We start from the raw sequence: 15,611 nt of genomic DNA, 5'->3' as shown, positions 1-15,611 counted from the left end.
TTGGGTCAGGACCCCTAATTTGAGAAACGCTTGTCTCCCCTGTGAAATCTGTATAGTATAGGGTAAAGGCACACAAGACCAGATTTCACGGTGGGAAACCAGATTTCACAGATGGCCATGAATTTGGTAGGGCCCTACTCATCTTGCTAGGCCCTGTTCAAACACACAGTTAAAAAGGAGACCTGGCACCAAAGAGCTGACAGGCTTAATTATTTAAAGCAATTTCTAAGCTTCACAACCACAGTTTTCATTTTGATTGCCCATAAAGTTTACTCAGACCTGGGAGAGACCAGAATTTCATGCTAAAATACGAACAATTTTTTTTTTTAAACATGCTAATGCTATGGAAAGGTTTCTTCATATATACAGTTTTCTTCCTATTAAAGTGTTATAATCACAACTCTCCTCTCAGGGTAACTATTCATATATTTCTTATCCTTCTCTGAATGAATTTTCAACTGAAGGATGTTTTTTTGGACCAAGATTGAAAAATGAATCATATTTCATAAATATCTAGAAAAAAATAGTCAGCTTAATGGAGTCAAGTGGCATTGATCTAATTCTAATCATTAAGACAATGAAAATCCTGAAAGGCAGGCTTCCATTTATCTCTGTGGCATGAAAAAAAGTAATCATCAAACTGAAGATCATGTAAAAGATGAAAAGTTAAAGAATAGTTCAGAACACACACCCCATCAATACACTGAAAAATTACTGTCATATATCAATAATAAATGAAACTTACTGACCTCCACATTCCAGTGAAACTGTGCATTGTGCTCACACAGCGAGGTAAAGCTGGAGGTTTGAGTCCATCCATTCGAATAATAAGAGCAGGAATACCAAAGAGAACCAGGTATTTCACATAAAAAAATAGTACTTGAGCTAATGCCAGGCCACCTGAAAGAGAACATGCCAAAGCCTTAAAAAAGTAAGATAACGAAAAACACACTTTAAAAAAATGTTATTGATTTTTTTCCTCATTCAAATGATCCATCATCAAAAAAGTAAACATTTGTTTGATTAATAAGATCTGATACATACATTTTATAATATAAGAGCTAAAATACACTTAATATAATATCTATGACCTTAAATCCACACACAATAAAGTGGTATTCTTTCTAGTACAGAGATGTAACAAAGCATCAGCAGCTCCACTTTCAAAATCTCCATTTGGACCTCAGGTCTAGATTGTTATGATAAGCAATTATTGACTTGTGTTGAGCTGAAAAAATCAAGATGTATTGACCCAGGATATAAATATTTACCTCAAGGGACAATAAATCTTGATGTCTGCCAAAACATAAAGTCAATACACAGTCTGTACAGTATTATCACATACACTCTTCACTTGTCCCTCCAAAATGGGTACAAACTACCGTTACCTTTGTAGTATCCTGGCAGGCCCAGAGGGAGCCCACAATGTCAGATTTCTTGTGTGCACTAATAAATCAGAGAGGGGGGCTCTATACAACCAAACATCCTCCCAAAATACTCCTTTCTGGCTCAATATGAACACAGCCTGCAGAACTGAATCTCAGTAAAGTACTTAAACACGTGCCTTACTTTAAGGACATAGGACTGAACTGCTCACACGCTTAGCGATGGGCACATCTTAAAGTTGTGTACATAGTTAAGTACCTTGCTGAATCCTGCCCTATGTGATTTCAGGAAGCCAGACCTAAAGCACAGAAGTTCAGCATCAGAATCCAGGACATGGATTTTTTTGGTTATATGCGTACCCATGGCCCAAAGCCAGAATATGCACAAAAAGGAGTAATCCTCATTTACAATGGTGTGAGATCAGACAGTGAATTCACGGGTGTCAACAATGCCAATAAGGGCTGTAGAACTGTGCCCTCTATTTGCATTTTTACATAAGAACATAAGAACAGTATTGGGTCAGACCAAAGGTCCATCCAGCCCAGTATCCTGTCTACTGACTGTGGCCAATGCCAGGTGCCCCCGAGGGAGTGAACCTAACTGGTAATGATCAAGTGATTTCTCTCCTGCCATCCATCACCACCCTCTGACAAACAGAGGCTAGGGACACCATTCCTTACGCGTCCTGGCTAATAGCCATTAATGGACTTAACCTCCATGAATTTATCCAGTTCTCTTTTAAACCCTGTTATAGTCCTAGCCTTCACAACCTGCTCAGGCAAGGAGTTCCACAAGTTGACTGTGCACTGTGTGAAGAACTACTTCCTTTTATTTGTTTTAAACCTGCTGCCGATTAATTTCATTTGGTGGCCCCTAGTTCTTATATTATGGGAACAAGTAAATAACTTTTCCTTATTCACTTTCTCCACATCACTCATGATTTTATATACCTCTATAATATCCCCCCTTAGTCTCCTCTTTTCCAAGCTCAAAAGTCCTAGCCTCTTTAATCTCTCCTCATATGGGACGCATTCCAAACCCCTATTCATTTTAGTTGCCCTTCTCTGAACCTTTTCTAATGCCAGTATATCTTTTTTGAGATGAGGAGACCACATATGTATGCAGTATTCAAGATATGGCCGTACCATGGATTTATATAAGGGCAATAAGATATTCTCCGTCTTATTCTCTATCCCCTTTTTAATGATTCCTAACATCCTGTTTGCTTTTTTGACTGCCGCTGCACACTGCATGGACGTCTTCAGAGAACTATCCATGATGACTCCAAGATCTTTTTCCTGATTAGTTGTAGCTAAATTAGCCCCCATCATATTGTATGTACAGTTGGGGTTATTTTTCCCAATGTGCATTACTTTACATTTATCCACATTAAATTTCATTTGCCATTTTGTTGCCCAATCACTTAGTTTTGTGAAATCTTTTTGAAGTTCTTCGCAGTCTGCTTTGGTCTTAACTATCTTGAGCAGTTTAGTATCATCTGCAAACTTTGCCACCTCACTTTTTACCCCTTTCATAAAAAATGTATTGGAGGAAAGATGGGGAATAGAGGGTTATAGGATGGCAAGCCTGATTTAAATATAATAAGATTTGCCAACTCACACCATTTTTATTGTGAATCTTGTGATATTTGCTGTTTTCCTTCTGGAAACTTGTGATTACATAAGAATCTCAGCTTTCATCAATTAAAAAAATCAAGTTTCTAGCCTACATGACTGGAGTAAAGCTTGAAAAGTGTTTTCTGAAGACTCAAAAACCAGGAGGCAAAAAAAAAGAACCCCCAAATTATTTTCTTCAAATCTCATAATGTTGGGGTACAATTCATGAGCTTTGAATGTTTAGATCTAACTACAGTAGTGGTACATTATTCTCCTCATGATGGTTTTGATGAATAAAATGTATTGGACCAAATTTCATGAAGAAACAAAGGTCGGTAATACTAAACACAGAGGCACAGATCTTTACTCAAGTTGGTATTTACCTCTGCATACAGTCTTATCGAATGTAATGAGATTACTTGCATGTATAAATGCTGACCAACTTTTAGAGCATGGCAAAACCTATCCCAAAGTAGTCAAATTTCTGTCACGTGGCAGAGCGAAAAGAAAAACCCAACATTTCAAAGACATTTTCTTCCTTTTTGATGCATTAATTTCTTCCAATGCCATTAATAATAATCTTGGTATTTATTTTACTATGAATGTAGTTTGGAATTTTGCTCCAGACTTTACTATGAGACTAAACTTTCTATATTGGTGTGACAGGGCAGCCCCTACCTGGGGTGCCTTCCAACAGCAGGCCACACAGCATGACAGTTATGTGTGCCTGCCTCAGTCAGGGCTGGCCCACAACATTTTGGGACCTGAGGTGGGGAGCTCAAATGATGCCCCCAGGCTCTCTCGCTTGGGCCAAAACTTTGAAAGGTCTCAATTCTGCCTTCTTCCTGTTCTACTCCTCTCATGGTACTGCTCTGCTACCTACCCCAATAAAGGAGAACAACCAACTTAAAATGCCTTGTTCAAAAATTTTAAATAACACTTAACTTTCAAACACCTGAACAGCAAATGTAACTTTTCTTTTCTGCATAGTAAACACTGGCATTTTTATCTGTTTGAATGATCAAAATCGTGCTTTCCGTGCCTTCTTGGCTGCAAAGATTTGAACTGCTTCCTGAAGATCCACAGTCTGGGCCAGCTCATGCTCTATTGAGATGGTTGCAAGGCCGACCAGCCTCTCCTGTGTCATTGTGGAGCGCAGATGTGTTTTTATTATCTTCAGCTTGGAGAAGCTGCATTCTCCACTGGCAACTGTTACAGGAAGTGTTAGAAGTATGCGCAGAGCAACAAAGGCATTTGGAAAGAGGGTGGTCATCTTCTTTGTGCACATATATTCCAGAACAGCCTTTAGAGTTGATCCTGCCGAAATGTATCTTGAAAGGGCTTTCAGTTCATCACCTATATCACTCACATCAATATCACGCATGTCATCATGTGTCAACACTGTCTCCAGTGCCCTGCATTGCTGGTGTAGGTCTTCAGGTATAGTGAGGAGTTTTGGAATATCATACAACATCCCAAATATACTGCTGCATTCCTTGAGCTGTATTGCACAATCTAGAACCTGGTTAAAGAATTCAACTTTGAATTGTTGTTTGGGGTCTCTTATGGGATTATCCCGTGCCTCGTAATCTAAATGTCTTCTTCTTCGGTGACTCTTGTAATCTTGAATGGGTGGGAAAATAGCTTCAGTGTGAAGTTCCTCTGCCAACTTCTGTGCACTCTTCAGAATGTTTTGAAATCCTCATCTGACCAGTAAGACTGTAGGTATGACTTTGCTTTGTCCCATTGTTCCATTGCTCCAGATATATCAAGGTCAACACCTTGGAGTCTCTTGCTTACATTTATTTCAAACAGTATGTCATGCCACAACACTAAGCCACACAGAAATTTGAAGTTATGTATGTTTCTGGTGATTCCATTTCCCTTTGCCACTGTTCTCCCATGAACAGTTCCTGTTATAGCATTATTCTCCATAATGGCAACTATGGCATCATCTATCTTCCCAATTTGGCGTCTGATAGGCTATATCACCTCCACTCAACTTTCCCATCGTGTGGCACTCAGTGGTTTCAGTGTCAGAGAGGATGTTCCCAGATGTTGCTTCAAAATTTGCCATCGATGAATTGATGCAGAGAAAAATACATAGATGCTTTGAATTACATTAAAAAATTCAACAGCCTCACTAGATGCTGATGCTGCATCACTGACCACCAAGTTCAGTGAATGAGAATTGCATGGGACAAAAAAAGCTCGAGGGTTTAACTCTCAGATCCGTGTCTGCACTCCTCTGTTCTTTTCTCTCATGTTGGCACCATTATCGTAGCCCTGACCTCTCATGTCAGCTATCGCAATTCCCGTATCTTCCAGCTTTTTAAGAAGCACATTTGTCATACCAGCTCCTGTAGTATCATCGTCAATAAATTATAGAAAATGCTCTCTGACAGTCACCATTGCAGGGACATTTTCACTAGGTTCTGTTGTTGTTACAAAACACGCCATTAAAGTCATTTATTCCGTATTGCTGATGTCAGGTGTGCAGTCCAGAATAAGAGTAATATCTTGCTGACTTCAGATCTGCCACAATCTTCTGTTTGACTTTTGTTGCCATAACTGTATGGATCTAATTTTGAACCATTTTTCCAAGGTAGTGGTGTGTGGACATTTCTTGGATGGTGACTCTTCTTAGAGTACAGCATCAAACTCAGCCATCAACTTCACAATTTTAAGGAAGTTTCCATTGTTTGGCACATACAGCTGATCTGAAGTGCCACGTAGTACTAGGTTTTGGGTAGAAAGCATTCTCACAATGGCCATGAGCCTTTTCAGAACATTTTGCCAGTAAAGAGACTTTGATGCAATCTTCTCTTGAGGCTGATCATCTATGGTGGCCTTTAACCTTAGTCTCATCTCAAGCTCTTTCCACCTATGGAATGCTCTCTGGTGATTTGCTGCCTTCTCCATGGCATGCCAGATTTCTAGCCAGATTTTTCCAATCCTTTGTTCCTGTAGAACCCACTGTGGCTGGAACATTAGACTGGAAGAGTTTGCAACAAAAACAGTATGCAGCATTCTGGGTTTTTGAGTACATAAGCCATGGCCTCTCCACTTTGTCACCATTGGGGATTTCATGCCAGTAATGTGTTGGATGGAAACTTCTATTTTCATTGGTTTTGGGGAACGAAGTTTTTCACTTGCTGTGGCCCATGCCATACAAGGAAGTCCCTCAGGCTACAGCTCAAATGGGTCCACAGTCCTGGATCATCTAGACTTAAGGAACTAAACTCAGCAGCAGCTGTTTCTTGCGCCTCCACCACACTCTTCTCTTATCTACACTTTTCTTCAGGAATGTACATGGTTACATCCATTTGAGATGGAGATATGGATGCTGCAGTAGCTGCCAGGTCACCAGCACTCTGATTAACTGGAAGATCAGGCATCTCCTCACCACTCACATCCTCAGTGGGGCCGGAAGGCTCACCGTGAACATTTGTGTCTATGCATCTCAGGAGAGCTCCTTCCTGCTTAGATAGAAAAGCTTCCTTTGCTTGCTTTCTTTTTCTGAATGCTGTCCCAGAGGGGCATTGTCTTCTTTCACTCGTGACTGCTGTTCTGCGCCAGCTATAGTGGCTCTCAACATTCAGTTGAAGGGAACAAATAAGCAGGCTCGTAGCAGGGCCTGAGTAAGGGAAGATATCAGTGTCTTAAGGGCCTAACTGGCTCCTACTACTTCAGTTGACTGCCTGTTCTCCTCAAGTGGGTTCAGGGAAGCAGCAGGAAACAGGAAGCTCCCTGAGCAGCTGGTGTCAATCAGGCCAGGCTCCTGGGGGTTCTAGAGAGGTACATAAGAGCTTCCTCCCCATCTCTCTCCCTGCAGCTCCTGCTGCTTTCTGTTATTCCCTCTCACCTTTTCTCCTGCCTGCTTGTTATGTCTCTTGTGCCCTCCTTCCTCCAGAACAGCACCCCACCAACTCTGTGCATCTAGAATATTCATCTAAAGTAAAAAGTAACTCCTCACTTAAAGTCGTCCTGGTTAACATTGTTTTGTTGCTGATCAATTAGGGAACATGCTCGTTTAAAGTTGTGCAATGCTCCCTTCTAACGTTGTTTGGCAGCCGCCTGCTTTGTCCACTGCTTGCAGGAAGAGCAGCCCGTTGCAGCTAGCTGGTGGGGGCTTGGAACCAGGGTGGACCGGCAGCCCCGCTATCAGCTCCCCACTCCCCTAAGTTCCCTGTGCAGCAGCTGCCCAGCAGGCTAGCAGTTGCAGCTATCCCTCCCCCAACTGTCATGTGCTGCTCCTGCCCTCTGCCTTGGAGCTGCTCCCAGAGACTCCTGCTTGCTGTGGGGGGGGGGAAATGTCAGGGTGTCCCCCTCCACCCTGCTCCTACACCCCGTTTACCCCTTCTCCATATAGAACAGGGTGGGGACACGGATGGAGAGAGACAGAGAGAGCCTGGAGCAGCAGCTGCTGTCTCAACTTCCTGATCCACTTAAAAACAACAATTCACTTAATAGGGGGTCAGCTTACTTAAAGGGGCAGTGTGCATTTCTCTCTCTCCCACACACAAGGTGTGGGTCTGTCTCTGTCTGCTATGCTACCTCCCCTCCATTCCTACTGCCTTGTAGAGTGTGAGGCTACATTAACACAGTGTTAACCCTTGAGGGCTCAGCCGAGTGCTAGTTCATCATTTAGCACAGGGGTTCTCAAACTGGGGGTTGGGACCCCTCAGGGGTCACGAGGTTATTACATGGGGCGTCATGAGCTGTCAGCCTCCACCACAAACCCTGCTTTGCCTACAACATTTATAATGGTGTTAAATATATAAAAAAGTATTTTTAATTTATATGGGGGAGGGTCGCACTCAGAGGCTTGCTATGTAAAAGGGGTCACCAGTACAAAAGTTTTGAAAACCACTGATTTAGCAGTAAGGCATTCCCTGGGAAATATCCCACCCTCTAACTTCACCACCTCAACCAAGCTTCACAATCATCATAGCTGTGAATAGTATTAAATTGTTTGTTTAAAACGTACACTTTGTGTGTGTGTGTGTGTGTGTGTGTGTGTGTGTGTGTGTGTGTGTGTNTGTGTGGGTGTGTGTGTGTGTGTGTGTGTGTGTGTGTGTGTGTGTGTGTGTGTGTGTGTGTGTGTATAGTTTTTTTGTCTGGTGAAAAAAATTTCCCTGGAACCTAACCTCCCCTATTTACATTAATACTTATGGGGAAATTGGATTCGCTTAACATCGTTTCGCTTAAAGTTGTATTTTTCAGGAACATAACTACAACGTTAAGTGAGGAGTTACTATACATATGCACCAGCAGCAGACACAATTGTCTACACTCTGGGTCCTAGTGGTGCCCCTCCCCGCCCAGTCTGGCACCTGAGGCGGCTGTCTCAGTTCGCCTCATGGTAAGGCCAGCCCTGGCCTCAGTTTCCTCCTGGTCTAGCCATAAAAGGAACATAAAAGTCTGTCCAATTCAAAAGCCCACCTCTAGGCATAAATTCTTCCTGTACATGTACAATCGTCTACAGAAATCTCATGATAAAACCATTCACAACAGTTTTCCATGCCCCCTCCCGAGACAGCTTTTCTATCTCATCCTCCCAAGAGTCCATCTCCAATCCATTCCCATACTCTTTTGTCTTTGTCCCAGGGCCCCATTCTCCAGGCCCCCAGCCTGAGAGGTTCCAGATTCAATTCTCCCCCACAACCCTTCTCTGGAAGTCCCAAGACGGGTCTTGCAGGATAGGGCTCCCAGCAGCATTCACTCACCAGGGTTCCCGGCCCGTGAGCCCTACCCTAGCTCAGGGAACTTCCCTTCAGAGTTCTGGGCTCAGATTCGTGCAGTCCTCCACTCAGGCCTTCTGCTAGGGGCCCTGCAATGTTCCACTTACCCAAGCCTCCCTGCCTGTGAGTCCTACCTCCTGCTCCTGGAATCCACCTTCCAGCATCAACCCTCTTGTTTCAGGCTCAGCTTCCCCTAACCAGGCTGGTTCCTCCCTATGTTCCTAGGGGTCACTGCATAAGCTCTCCTGTAACTCAGCAGCGGCTCACCAGCCTAGCTAGTCCTCCACCTTTTGTTCTTCCCAATGGCTCTCTGTATCAGCTCTCCTCTGCGTCTCCTGTTTCCCCCTCTGGCAGCTTTCACCTGTGCCTTTCCTGATTCCCTTTAGGTGCCTTCTGTTAGAGGCCTCCAACTGTGAGACATCTAACAAGTCACTGGTGCACTGGACCCTGCTCCTTCTTAAAAGTACCGGTAACCCTGAAACAAAAAGTGATGTTAAAGCTAGATATCAACCCAGAATTCTAGATTTCTATAAATAAAATGAAGTCTACAGTATTTTCCTCATGGAACATAGTAGCCTAGTATTCAACCACATCTTCAGCCCAGAGTAAAACAAAGAACCAAATTACAGCTTGGATACCAGCCAACTAGCAACAAATTAGATTACTATTAAAGTGATCTATAATGCTAGCTGTCTGGTTTGATTCCTGTCTGATTCAATTTCTCATTTCCATTCTGACAGTTTTTATTTTTATTTTAAGACCTAAGTTATGATTGCCACCTGCACAAACGGCTTGTGAAAGCTACAGCACATTATGCAATGTATCCTCAACAATATGTGCGGCATTCATAATGTATATATTAGAAATATAAATAATGGATAACAATGCATCCTACAATATCCTAATGTCTGCATCAAATGATACATCACAACCTCTTCATGAGCAGTTCTATTAGCAGCGTTTTCAGACACCACTGCCTGATTCCAGACAAAATAGGATTAAACTAAGATCAAACTGGGAGCTTGACAAACCCAAACTACATTTCCCATGAGGCATCGTGACAGCATTTCCAAATCAATATATTTTGATTTACAGATTAAATATTTTTATTTCGAGCCAAAATATTTCAGTATTCAAATTTCTGTCAAAAATCGAAATTAGTGCTCCTAAGTAACACAAAGCAGGCAGAAGTGTATTATTAGTGAATCTAATCTTAAAAGTTAAAATTAAAAAGTGATTAAAAAGTTAATATTAAATACCTTCCACTTATTAGCAGTATCGTTTACCTTTGGATTTCTTGGGAATAAATAAGAGAACGTTTTCGGAGTGCCAGGACTAAAAAAAATCAAAGTGGTTTTCAAATCACATAGCCCTTTTTTCTGCTTCATAAATCATCAACAACAACATAAGTTCAGGCGTAATTGGCAATTTTCATTGGTGATTCATGAGAAGAACAGAACAGACTTCCCTTTTGAACAGCTACATTGACCCTCCCAGTGTTGCCAGTTTCAAGCAGTTGTTTCTGTCAGTAAACAGGGCAGATATCACTAGGAAGATACATATAGTGCAGATATACAGAATTACAGCATGGTTTGGGGGGCGGTGGGGTTGTATGTTTTTTTTTAAACAAACTCACTTTCCAGAACACCACCACATTTTAAAGGAATACTGACATGACGTGTAAGTCAAACAACAAACAGATTTTCGAACAGCTTTGATCTGGTGGCTAAAGTATCCCAGATTCTAAATATAAGATTGTTGGGGTGCCTTTGATCTTCCCCACATTCAATACACCGCTCCTCCCCCTGGAAAAGCCCACAAGAGGGGGGAAATACTTCAAAAAACTCTGAGAGGGTCACCTCATGGAGCTGGAGCCACATTCTCTCCTGCAAAGGTTTGTGGCCTAAAACAGTGGTGTGTGTGTGGTGGGGCTGCAGCCTGTAAAAATTAAAAATTAAAATCCTCATAGATAATTAGCTCACCCTTCCATGCATATCCTCTTTGGCATCAAAACTCCCTCCCTCTCTCCGCCTCCCATGACTATGCACTAGCCCCCATCTCTGAGGAACACAGAAGTCATGGAGGGGAGTTAACATAACTCTTAGCAGCATGAACTACCTCTTGGATTTTCACCAACAAATTCAGCAGGCCCCCAATAAGTATACCACAATGAACAGCCACTCCCCTGATATGTTCCATCGATTTAGGTGCATGTCAAAGTTACTCTGGGTAAATACAAAACACGGTTATTTAATTTACATACTCAGAACACTGATAACAGGTAAATTTGTCCTTTAACCATAAGGCTTTCCAATATTAACCCTCTGACAGAAGTTAATAAGTACTGTGGGCCTGATTCTCTACTCGCTTACACAGTTTTAGGAGATCAACGCAGTTAAGCTGACATAACACTGGAGTAACCCAATGGAGAATCAAGCCCTGGGACCGTAACAGAAAATAGCTTCTTCCAAGCGATTTCCTCACTTGCTCCCTCACATCTCATGCCTTGTCTTTCTTAACCCTGAGTCCTGTTTAACAGGAATTGGCAGCTTGGTTGTCCTGAGTGGGCATACAGTAGAACCTCAGAGTTATAAACACCTCGGGACTGGAGGTTGTTCATAACTCTGAACATTATGGTTGTTCTTTCTAAAGTTTACAGTTGAACATTGACTTAATACAGCTTTGAAACTTTACTATGTAGAAAAAAAATGCTGCTTTATTTTTTTTAGTAGTTTACATTTAACACAGTACTGTACTGTATTTGCCTCCTTTTTTTTCGTCTCTGTTGCTGCCTGATTGTGGACTTCCAATTCCAAATGAGCTCTGTGGTTGTGTAATCAGTTTGTAACTCTCGTATTTGTAATTCTGAGGTTCTACTTACTCCTGGGGGAATTTTGCATTACTGTGCGTGTGCAGAATTCATATCCCCGCAGATTTCTTTACTTACCTGCAGAAAAATGACTTTTGACGGGGAAGCAAAGGGAAGCCACAAGAGTGATCACATGCCCCTCCTTGGCAGCGCAGGCAGGTCGATCTGGGCGCCCAGAGCAGCTGGTAAAAATGTAAATCACCGCCAGGGGAGCGGGGTAATAGGCATTCATGCGTGTGAGAGAGAGTGACACTCGGTCCCTCTTGCTCGCTATTGCAGCTCACTAGGCATGGAGGTGCAGGGCTTTGGGGTGTTTCTGAGGAGGTAGAGTGGGGCAGGTTCTGTCCTCTCAGGCAGAACAGAATGTATACTCCTGGGGGAATTCTGTGCCACAGCACAATGCAGAATTTTGGAGAAATTAACATGTGCGCAGAATTTCCTTTCCCTCACAGAAATGGGCTGCAGTGCTTCTGGCTGCCACTAAGGCCACTGGACCCAGCAGAGCCCAGCTCACACATAGAAGACACTGCTGGGGGGAGGGAGAGGAAGCTAGAGGGTTCCTGGCCGCTGCAGTTCCCAATACGCCCTGAAGGAAGGAAAGGGTGGCACGCAGGAAACTCCATGCAAGCCTGGTACCAAGCATCAGCCTGTTTCACCCTCTGGATCCCTGGGCTCTGCAGGGGAGGGGTTGTGGGTGTCTGACCCCCCAGCTGGGCTCGGGGACGGGGGCTCACAGAGAAACAGGAAGTGGGTTGTCATAGGGGTTTCTTTAACTCTCTACTCCTGGGGGGGAATTTTTGTGTGTGTCTGTGTTGTTACAGACGTACTTTCTGACAGTATTTTGAAATAAATTACCAAAATAATAGAAACTGGCGTGATTATGTAGTGTTATTTTGACAAATAAAATGTGCAGAATTTTAAAATATGGTGAGTAGAATTTTAAATTTTTTTTGCAGAATTTTAATTTTTTTTGGCACAGAATGCCCCCAGGAGTATTCTACTGTATTTTCAAAAGGCACTTATGAAGCCTTCCAGGCATTAGTAGGACACTTCGGAGCCTATAGCTAAATACAGGTCAGTGTGTCATGGTAATGTTCAGCTATGTACTTACTGCACCTTTGTGATTCCTCATCATCCTATGCTATGGTTTTCGCATGCTCAATTAATGAAAAATACAATTTTATTTTAAATAGTTTAATCTACTCTCCTTTATACCAGATTTACACAATGCAACCGTATTGATGTCAGTTACCCCGATTTTTCCTGTCTGTGACCTGAAAAAGGCCCATCTTCTTCAAATTGTTAATTATATCGATTAAATCCAAATATGTAACTTACCAAACGCCAAATGAAGACAGTAAGCGGACATTTACCTTCTGTTCAGATTGATATTATAATGACAATACAAAAAATGTTAGGACCTAAGTCCCCAATGCCTGAAACGTTACAAACATAAGGGCTTGTTTCAGAATAGACTGCCTTGCACGCACACACAAGTATTTGTTTCAAATCCTCTGGCTTTCTAACCCACATCAATCAACCCACGTTGGAAGCAGGTTTACTGAGAATCAGGATGATTTTTTCCACAACAAGGTAGGTGCAGACACATTCCCATTCTGAAGCATCTGTTTCGCATCTGGCAGTCCTCCCACTGCTATTCTACACTGCTTTGCCAGCCACCTGGATCACCCTGTTTACTGGTGTGCCCTCTACTGCTCCGGGGTCATCTTGACCAGATGTTACTTCTGCCATTTCAGTGCCGGCGAGCAGTCAGGTACCCCCCCTTTGCAATTCCAGCTCATGCTGAGTTCACACCCCCAGAGCTGCACGCCGATTAGACAGCAGCCATCCCCTATGTTTTCACATGGTACTGTGCATGGACTTCCTTGCTCCCTGTGGAGAGAAGTGTGTCCAGACCCACCCGAACAGCAATCACCGACTGGAATACAGAGGTCTACGAGCAGCTATCAAATGAAGGAGAGGTGGCGTTCCTGGGGCCTGAGCCAGTGCCACAACAATGGAAAGAAGTTTCAGCTGAGTTACAAGAATGTTAGGGATAACAACAACGCCAGGGTGAGAACTCACATTGTGCCTACTATAGGAGCTGGACCCTATTTTTTAGTAGAGGTTCCACCACCCAACCACAGCTTCTTGTGAATTCCACCTAGGACTCCCACTTGGATGCCAGCCATTATGCAAAAGCCAGAGGTGATTAACCTTGCAACACAGGATCTTGTCAACCTGCTCAGGTCAATGAACACCCAGGCTCACACAATGCTGGAGACCCAGGAGACCCCCAAATCATGGTCAGAGGGCCAACTGAATCACAACAGAGACCTAACCTGGGGCGGAGACCTCCTCCAGTAAGTATTATGTGATATATTACAATACAACTGTACTGGGGGATTTAAACTACTTCTGGGTACTGCCAGGGCACCACCATGATGGGCTAGCCTCTCTCTCTCTCTGCCTCCTTGGCTTTTAACACTCCCCTCACCTAGAGCTCAGAATGGCAGCTGCACTGGAGAATTAAAACAGTACCACTTATTTCTCAGAAATATGCAAACACACAACCAATGCTCAAGCATCCCAGGTCCTCCCCGGCTGCTTGTTGCTCCTGCTGCCTCCCAGTTCCATTCGAGATGGCCACACTGTGTGGGTAACAAGGGAGATGCACTGAACACAAGCACATTTATCGCAGCAGCAGATACAAGAAAGAAAAAGCACCAGACATTTTTCTCTGGCTCACAGTTTCTCAGTTTTAAGAAAACTTGAGTTGTTAGGACATAAGTCACACAAATCAGGCTTCAGACATATTTCAAAAAGGATTTCAAGGCATTCATTCAGGCCCTCTCCCCTCCTCCTTTTGGGTTACTGCAGAATTCTATTTATTTTTCACTTTATGCTGATCCGCGGATGTTAAAAATAAAAAGAATTTAAGGCAAAGACAGTGCTCTGTCTTGAGCACGCACATTGCACAGCAACACAGCTCTCTCACCACTGTCCGTATAGCTTGTGCTTCCCTTCCACTGCTGCACCAGCCTGGCAAAAAGCAGCAAGTCAATGAACCTGGTTTGCCCATTGCCTTTTTGAACAAAATCCTTCTCTGCCTTTTAGGGCCACACCTCAGGGTAACATCCTTGAACAGAATTGGTGCACATGCAATTACTAGCCTTCCCCTGCTGCCCCTTGCCACAACCCACTAGCGACACACAGAATCACACATGCAACCACAGGCCTGGCCCTGCTTAGCACACTCTGCCCACCAGCAGTCTGCATAGCTGCACATACAATTATTAACCACCACACCAGGTGACCCAAGAACCACATGCCCCTTCCCATAATAAAGTCAGGGATCTTGCACAAATAGGGAAGAATGTTTTAAAACATCTGATCTCCAAGCTTACCCCAGCTTGGGGGAAAGCATATGGGAATGGAATTCTGAAACAGAGAAAAAAAAATATTTGACCATTACTGGCATGGAGACTAGAATCTGGATAACAACTGGGTTAGTTTTTCCTTTCCCTCCCCAGCACCTGACATGTTGTGATGACCACCGACAGGGGTGTTATCTCTGGGGAAAGGGAAAGAGGACAAGGGATGAAAACACTTTTACCACCTTGCGTCTGCATCCCAGCAGAGGGAGCAAGATGAAGGAGAGGAGGGCAGGTTTCCTTAAACATGATACAAGGAGAGGAGGATGACAACAAGGAACTGAGTAGGGGCCTGCACCTACTGGGGGTGATGGAGAGGCAAACAGTCCTGCTGCAGATCATAGTGGCACTATGTTCACCATCCTAACCTACCCATGTCTTAGGGTTGCCAATTTTGGTTGGACATATTCCTGGAGGTTTCATCACATGACATAATATTTAATTAAAAATTAATCTTTAATTCCTGGAGACGCCAAGACAATCCTGGAGGTCTGGGAACCCTACCATGTCTTGCAGTCCTCTCCCTCTGAGAACCTGGCATACCAGAATACACCCTTCACTC

At 43.3% G+C, this 15,611-nt stretch overlaps 1 protein-coding gene across 5 annotated transcripts in view; it reads right to left on the bottom strand.

The window, feature by feature from the left end:
• Positions 1-15,611, bottom strand: part of HHAT (hedgehog acyltransferase) — a 330,296-nt gene that overhangs the window by 243,390 nt on the left and 71,295 nt on the right. For all 5 annotated transcript variants that reach the window (XM_034764509.1, XM_034764514.1, XM_034764512.1 and 2 more), the window contains exon 8: positions 750-900. In XM_034764509.1, coding sequence (XP_034620400.1) covers positions 750-900 — 151 coding nt within the window. The remainder of the gene's footprint in view (positions 1-749; positions 901-15,611) is intronic.

This window comes from Trachemys scripta, chromosome 3 (assembly GCF_013100865.1).
Source record: "Trachemys scripta elegans isolate TJP31775 chromosome 3, CAS_Tse_1.0, whole genome shotgun sequence".
Lineage (NCBI taxonomy): Eukaryota > Metazoa > Chordata > Testudines > Emydidae > Trachemys > Trachemys scripta.
This window is presented reverse-complemented; position numbering and strand designations above follow the sequence as displayed.